The sequence below is a fragment of the Humulus lupulus genome, chromosome 2, assembly GCF_963169125.1.
Source record: "Humulus lupulus chromosome 2, drHumLupu1.1, whole genome shotgun sequence".
Lineage (NCBI taxonomy): Eukaryota > Viridiplantae > Streptophyta > Magnoliopsida > Rosales > Cannabaceae > Humulus > Humulus lupulus.
In genome coordinates this window covers 48,007,857-48,015,774 of record NC_084794.1, presented here as the reverse complement: position 1 = coordinate 48,015,774, position 7,918 = coordinate 48,007,857, and the positions used below count along the sequence as shown (strand labels likewise).

The following is a 7,918-nucleotide window of genomic DNA, read 5'->3' as shown; positions in this document are numbered from 1 at the left end:
TAAGAAATGAGTTTTCTGCAAAACCAAATCAAAATCTCCACAAGAAACAAGACTTTCCTTGAAACTCTACAAGTTAATAATGACATAAATAAAATCTAGATAACTAGCAAAAACATAGTACAGATCATCACTTGCGTAAATATATATATATCAGTCCTTCAATAAATGATCAAGATGATTCTCAAATTTTTAATGTACAAGATTCCAAAAAAAATTTGCAACAAAGAGATTATGTGCTAACCAATATATTTAAATGCACATAGCACTGCCCAAATGGAAAATCTACAAGATAAAAGAAAATTAATGGTTTTCTTGAAGTTGACTTGAAAACCAAACTTGAAGTTGATTACGAACTTGATCTAGCTTAATTTCCTGGAAGAAAAACCAAACAAACCAAAAATTAAAACTACAATTAGGTCTCCTCTCCATCACAAATACAATTAGCATGATTGAGACAAAGTTTAGCCTTTACATAAAAAAAAAATTATATAGGAAACTGATTAAATAAAGAAGGTGAAATTGGGAAGAGAAAGGAACAAACAAGGTGGCAAAACCATGTAATTATTAGTTCAATCTAGTAAGGCCATAGCCATTCTCTCTGATTTAAAATTAAAGAATAAGAAGAAAAATAAAACAAAACATTTGAGAAATAGCAAAAAAAAAAAAAAAAATGAATTTCTTGACCTTGTGAAAGATACGTATCTTTTTACTGCAAAAAAAATCCTTTAAAGAAAAATCACGCTACTCTCACTATGCAAGCTTCATAATCAACTAAGGAAGACCCAAGTTAAACTTTCATGGAATCAAAATTTAAGAAAAACAATTATAAAAGAAGTCAGGAAAAAAACAATAATCAAGGAAATTCTAGAATTTAATATTTGAAAAAACTATCTCACCAGAGAAACAGAGGCAAGAGAGACCAAGAGAAAGGGTTCGGTTTGTCCAACAACTTCACGTCACCAAAGAAGTTAAAAGGGGCTCATGAAGGTGGTGGCCCATTAGATTCTTCCATTTCCTAAGTAGTACTAGTAAGTGGATGCAAACAGAAGCTCTGCTTCGTTCATTGACGCTCTTGGTGTTCTTCTAGGGTTTGAAAAAATCAAAGAGGGCTAAAGGAGGAAATAGAAAGAGAATGAAAAAGTGATGCGAAATGTGTGAGAGGGAGGGAAAGAGACTGAAACAATATAACACTTATATTTCATTTACCGCTTTTTTTTTTCATTTGCTGCTTTTTGATTTAAGTGTATTTACTTTACCTCTATTATTTTCCTATATTATAATACTTTTCCAATACTCTTATCATTGTGTGTTGTGAAAAGTATTTTTTGTTGTAGTGGTCATTGCCACCGAATCCAAACCTAGACTACTTAACTGCAGTTGAATTGGAAAATATGCAGTTAAGAAGCCATCTTGCTAAGGAAAACAGGAAAATTGAGGAGGTTTTGGCTTGGTTACCCCTTCTTGCAACTGACGTTAATGTCAGAAAAAGGCAAAGTGGGTCTCATAAGTCCAACAGGAATAACCGATCCAAACCAAGTCGGTTAGTCAGAACTGCCACCGCAAGTTCTGTGCCTACAGTGCGAGATTGCCAAAATGCTCAACCTAGTAGCCCTCCTAAGGGTAATCGGCATGTCAGTCGATCGGTTAGAATCGCGACCCCAAGTTCGGTACCTCCGTCGTACGCGCCTAGAAATACCCATGGCAACCCACAAGGAGGGGTTGGAGTAGGTTCATAGAGTTAAAATGTTCCAGCTAACCCTCCTGCGTCACGGTCGGATCGTCAGGCACAGAGAGCTGTAAATGATGGGACAGAACAGAGGCAAGCTAATTTAGTTCGCCCTCATGGGACAAGGATTGCCTAGCCAGTTAGGCATCCCCCGTTACCCATAAGACATCCGACGCCACCTCGTCCTACATGGGACATTCCTGCTTATGGAGACAGTTGAAGAAATCCTCCTCCATTTTCCCATACCAATGTCCCTTGGACACGTGCCGAAAATCCAGATCCTCGGCCTCAACTGTGAGCTGTGAGATTCGCAAATGGAAGATCTAAGGAACCATTTGAGTTCGGCTCAAAGCCCTCAGTATAATCCACAGCCTGATCTGTGTGATCGCCTAAATTCGCAGATAAGAAATTAAGCTTGTGATGAAGGAGTCAGTTACACTCATTAAGAGGGAGGTCCTTCTGAAGTACGTGACAATGGAAATGTCCCACAAAACCAACCCCGAACATGGAGGGACAACAACCCGCCAAACACGTACGATAGGATGGGAGTTGTTGAACAACCCCAGAATAACCTAGGGACCAAGGACAAAACCCTGGAAAGGCTGGCCTAGATGGAGGAGCTAATGAAGAAGCTTCTATCGAAGAAAGAGAAAGATGAGTGTGACTCAGAGGATGAGCTTGAGCATTTCGCCCCAATATTGCGCCGACCACATATCCAGTGGGTTACAGGATGCCACATTTGTCAAAGTTTGATGGAGATGGGGATTTGTCTGATCACCTGGGGATGTTCAACAACATAATGATGGCCCACAATGTCGGACTCGATCTAAGGTACCTTATATTCCCCTCGACTCTGATTCGTCCAGCCAGGAAGTGGTTCAAACAATACAAGAGGCATTCAATCAGCTCGTGGAAGAGTTTTCCACTGATTTTATGAGAGCATTCAGGGCTTCCCAGGCAGCTCGAATTAAGGCTGACTCATTGGCTAATGTAAAACAACAGCCTGGTGAACTGTTGAAAGTGTATCTAAGCAAGTTTGCCAATGTCGCTGCGCGAGCTAGAGATGCCGACGAAAGCTCCAAGCTCATGGCAATGAGGACAAGAATTCTTGTTGGAGGCGACCTGTGGCAAGAGTTGAAAGGAAAGGAGTTAATACCGTGGACGAGTTCTTGACACGAGATCAAAGATGGGTTAACCTGGAAGAGGCGCGAGCTTCTGTTGCAGGAACTAGCCAAGTCCTTGTCCAGCCTGTTGGAGCGGCAACAGATGTTGCAGCTACGGCTCAAACCGTTGCCCAGATTAACCAAAGGGGAAATAATAAGAGGAGGGGCAATGGTCAGGGCGACCAGAGCGGAACAAAGAAAAATAAGTCCGTAGAGAAATTTAAACCGGTCTACGCAACATATACCGATCTAATGGATACGAGAGAGTGCATCTTCTTAGCTAATTCTACTCGCCTTCCATGGAAGAAGCCAGAATCGCTAAAAAACCAAAGAGCAAAGAGAGATCCTTCGAAGTTTTGCCAATTCCACAATGATATCGGTCATAATACTGATGACTGTAGACAGCTGAAGGATGAGATTGAGACTCTCATCAGGGTGGGAGCTTTGACCCAGTACGCCTGGAATCGAGCGACTCCCAGTCAGCCCGCTAGACAAAACCCTCCATTAGCTCCTGAAGCTCCAACGAATCAAGCCGGAGCTCAGGTGAATCAGGACAATCCTCCTCCGATAACAAGAGGAGATATAGCCACCATTTCGGGAGGACCTCATCTGACAGGCACGAGCAGAGGTGCCTAGAAGAGGTACATCAACGAACTGAAATCGCATAACGGAATGGAGTTTGTCCCGGAACAACGGTTATCAAAGCAGCAACGATTGGAGAAGTAACCAATCATTTTTACAGAGGAAGATGCCAGTCATGTCCAGTTCCCACATAACAATCCTCTGGTCGTAACTGTTCAACTCGCCAGCAGCTGATGACTTTTATTGTTGGTATAGGCTCAGTTTTTTGTAGTGCTTGTCACCATTTGAAGTAATGGTACTTCTGGTTCTAGGTTTGGCCATGGTAATCTTGGATTTTAGGAAAAAAATGCTTTTGATACAATAATACGGTTTATATACTCAAGCAATGAGAAGGAAGGAAAATTTTGTTTTCTTTTTTTGATCTGGAAAGAATCAATTAATTGTTTGATACAAGGCTAGATCCATATATAGACCAACATGATACAAAGGAGCCAACTGTAATGGTGCACTACACAGCTGTAACCGTATACAGCTTCACTAATAGAAATAGTTACTAACCTAACTATGATTAACTAAGTAATCTTGATATCTCTTTATATATATTTAGCATCAGAAATGCTAAGTACACTTTATAAATTACACATTTTTTTTGTACTTTCTTAAATCAATAAATGACAAGTGATTTCCACTAATATTTTTAAAAAATATGGAAATATTAAAAATTGAATATCTACATATCATGCACAGATGAATGAAAGTGCAAAAGATGATGCAATGGAAAGTTTCCTTAGCACTCCTCATTTAATAAATATTGTGTTTTTCTACTAATTGAAAACTTATTTAAAAACTGTGGAAACAAACAGAAAAATTGAAAAGACTGTTAAACCACAATAATTTTCGTTTTATTATAAGCATTTATTATATAGGTAATAACAATAAATCATTTTTTGGATATATTTTTTTCTCCCATTTATGTCCTCTCTTTTCTCGTTTCACTTGTACGAGAATTACGAATTTATTAGTGACAACGTTGTACTGGCAGCAATTTTTTTTTCTTTTTATATTAATATATAGCTCCGGAAGACATCAATTAACATTATCAGTTTCCTTATTAAAAAATAAAATAGTAGAAATACATGCTTGCTAGTGTACGAAAGCAAACATTATCACTTGTTTATTCATTTGATTCACCCCTTTATTCTTAATACCAGTTGTACATACGTTAACATCTAAATCAAGACACAGGAGCTTATACCGTACGTAGTATTTTATTACTACCAATTTGTTTCTAATTAATTTTAAGGGCCTTCAGGAGGAGGGCACCCGCGTACGTGGCGGCGTTTCTTACGATGAAATTTGGGTGGTGGTGGTGGAGCAGGAGATGGTGGTAATTGACAAAGAGGTGGTGGCGGCGGAGATGGTGGCGGCGGAGATGGTGGCGGAGGTGACGAGGGTCTGCAGAACTTACTATGGCGAAGACAACGAGGAATGTAAGGCTTCATACTGCTATACGGTGGTCTTTCAGTAATTAGCTCTTTAGGTGTCTCTCCTTCTAATATCAATATATAGAATAAATTAGTATATAAAAATCAAATATGGTACAAGCACATGTGCTGCTCTAGATGTATATGCCAGTGTTCATTTTTTTTTTCAACTCCGTTATTATTATGAATAATAAGGCAAGTCACTGTACTCTTACAAGACACAAGATGAATAACCTAGTCATTTGTATTGCCAGAATTAATTTTTAAGGCCATCTAAACATTAATGCTTTGTCTCGATTTAATTAGGAAAATATTTTCATAAAATTTTAGAAGAAATTTTTTGAGTTTATTCTCTTTTTTCATATATTTATAATTGCTCTAAATATTATAAAACTATACAACATTTCTTTTTGTTAAAATCAGTTTTTTTTTAAAAAAAAAAATGAAACTTTATAAAAATATATTTTTTCCCCATAAAAATCCAAGATCCAGAGTAAAGTATATGCTATACTAAAACGTCAAATGATTAAGTCAAAACTTAAGGATTACATCAAACTCAAATAATAACAGCTAAAATAGACGTTAAGACATTAGTTGAGTAATAATTAAATATGTATTTCATGAATTTAAAGGTTCAATCAATGACTTCACAATTATATAAAGTATAACACTCTTACTAATTTGCAACATTAGTTACTAGCTATAAATCATACTAGAACGTCCAATATTTCTATGATATTTATATCTATTAACTAATGTTTTATCTATAAAGAGAAAACAAATAAAATGATTATAATTGATTAGTAGATGATAATTAGTAATCATCACCTGTAGTTAATTCTCGAGCGGTAATTGAACAAGGAAAGAAGAGAAGATCTGTAGCCAGAAGAAAGCTTAGTATAACAAAGTCCTTCATTTTCAATGAACTTGTAATTACTTATCCCATGTCCTAAAACATATCTCCCAGCTCAACATATTTATACATGTTCATCAAGTCAGCAAGATGCTTCCCTTGAAAATAAATATCTTCGATATTTTATTATTTATATCTATTTATTATTAATTGTTGTAGTGGCTGTAACGATCATTGAAAGTTAGCGACTTTTCAAAAAATTGGAGCTAAGGTTAAAGACATAAAAGATAATAGAGAAGACTTAAAGATTGACAAGGAGGAAAAGTGAGCAAACCATACAAGTTGTAACGGCCCAACTATTTCTAAGACCTTGGATTATTAAAAACTACTAGACTTAACTACTACAACATAAGAAATAATCATAACTTTATTAAAAGTCCAAAATAAATATTGTATCGATAACATAAAATTATAAGTTTACAATGTAATATGGCATGGGTACCCATTGTTTGTAAAACGTAAAACATATAACTTTACACTAATTGTTCAAAAACTAAATGCGGAATTTCAAAATAATAACATAATTCAAAAGACTAAATAAATGTCATCCTCGATAGATACGCAGTCCACTCAGTCCATTCATCCTTAACACACAACACAAGCTACCAAGAATCCTTCTGCCTCCATAACTATTTTCCTGCATTACACTAAAAATAAAATAGTGAGCCTAATGCTCAGCAAGGAAAATCTACTAACAATCACATATCATAATGTAAGACTATATCATAAACATATACTATAAAACGTATGATTATAACAACATATATCATATAGGACTATAACAATATTGACCATCATAAATTATTGGGGTTTGTTAGCTAAGCAAGTCATGTGCCCATAAATTTCTAGGGCTTGCTAGCTAAGCAAGTCATATGCCCAATATAACTTCTTGGGGCTTCCGTATCTAAGCAAGTCATATGCCCAATCATAAATTATTGGGGCTTGTTATCTTAACAAGTCATATGCCCAATCATAAATTCTTAGGGCTTGCTTATCTAAGCAAGTCGTATGCCCAAGCGACTGAAAACATATTCTTCGGGCTTGTTGTTTAAACAAGTCATATGCCCAAGGACTACAAAATATATTATACATATACTTATCATAACATAAACATATCATACCATATAAGCACATAAAATCTATTCTATTTTCCTTACCAAAAGCCGAGATATTTGGGAACAAGAATAGGAATAGAACACTCCTATAAACCAACAGTAGAAAATGTGAGAATCTATAAGAATAAAGATGAATATGAAAATTAAACCATAAAAAAGAAACTTACCAAGAAGGACCTTAAGTTTCAAGAACATAAATACCTAATCAAGAATCATAAACAAGAGTTAGAATCTGAATAAAAGAAACTAAAGAAAACAAAATGATTATAAAGAACTGAACTTAGGAATAAGAATACCTTGATTGATCTTATGGATTGATCTAAACCTTAATACCAAAATCATACTATTTCTCACTTCCCAAGTGTTTTGAAAAGCTTAGAATGATAAAGCTTTTATCCCAAACCCAAGTGTATCTCTCTATAGTAATACTAGCACCTTAGAGGCTCTGATCAAATGCTTGAAGAATGAAGAAAATGACTGAGCACTAGGTCATATTTATAGAGTTAGAGGAGTGAAACTATCATATTAAAAAAAAAATACTCAAATCCTTAAATAAACATGATTATGACAAGTGTCATGCTCTTAATAGTTCTGGAAGGTTCTAGAGTTTCTAGATCTTTCTTTTATTTAAAAATACTTAAATCCTTAAATAAACATGATTATGACAAGTGTCATGCTCTTAATGGTTTTATCTAAACCTTATTAGGTTATTATAAATATATTTCTAGGAACAACAATATTAATCAAACCTTATGTTATAATTAATATTCATAAACTATTGGTTGAACTTATAAAATTCATAACTGTTGCTAACATACTACAAACTACTGCTGCTGCTGCTGCTGCTGCTGCTGCTGCTGCTGCTATCTAGTTAGTTAAGTAAATTTTCTAGGACTCTACAATTCTCCCCCACTAAAAAGAATTTTGTCCTCAAA

The 7,918-nt window shown here is 35.5% G+C and overlaps 1 protein-coding gene and 1 long non-coding RNA gene across 3 annotated transcripts; both read right to left on the bottom strand.

Moving 5' to 3' along the window:
• Positions 1-4,557: 4,557 nt before the first annotated feature.
• On the bottom strand, positions 4,558-5,956 carry LOC133817764 (formin-like protein 14). 2 transcript variants are annotated; one of them, XM_062250363.1, is made up of 2 exons: positions 5,784-5,956; positions 4,558-5,023 (listed from the first exon to the last, which is right to left on the bottom strand). In XM_062250363.1, the coding sequence occupies exons 1-2, from the start codon at positions 5,869-5,871 to the stop codon at positions 4,770-4,772; spliced, it is 342 nt and encodes a 113-aa protein (XP_062106347.1). In that variant the 5' UTR covers positions 5,872-5,956; the 3' UTR covers positions 4,558-4,769. The 2 variants fall into 2 exon arrangements, with proteins under 2 accessions (XP_062106347.1, XP_062106348.1); XM_062250364.1 differs by having other exon boundaries at positions 4,558-5,020; positions 5,784-5,953.
• A 359-nt stretch (positions 5,957-6,315) lies between these two features.
• On the bottom strand, positions 6,316-7,423 carry LOC133816013 (uncharacterized). The gene is made up of 4 exons (XR_009884956.1): positions 7,280-7,423; positions 7,151-7,184; positions 7,026-7,069; positions 6,316-6,515 (listed from the first exon to the last, which is right to left on the bottom strand). It is a non-coding gene; the product is annotated as an uncharacterized LOC133816013 (long non-coding RNA).
• Between the last annotated feature and the right edge of the window lie 495 nt (positions 7,424-7,918).

What these genes read in the sequence shown, in the direction of transcription:
- LOC133817764 (XM_062250363.1), bottom strand. Translation starts at nt 5,871, where the DNA reads ATGAAGGACTTTGTTATACTAAGCTTTCTTCTGGCTACAGATCTTCTC. An exon ending in CGCTCGAGAATTAACTACAG is followed by an intron (nt 5,024 to 5,783) that starts GTGATGATTACT and finishes TATTGATATTAG; the next exon opens with AAGGAGAGACACCTAAAGAG.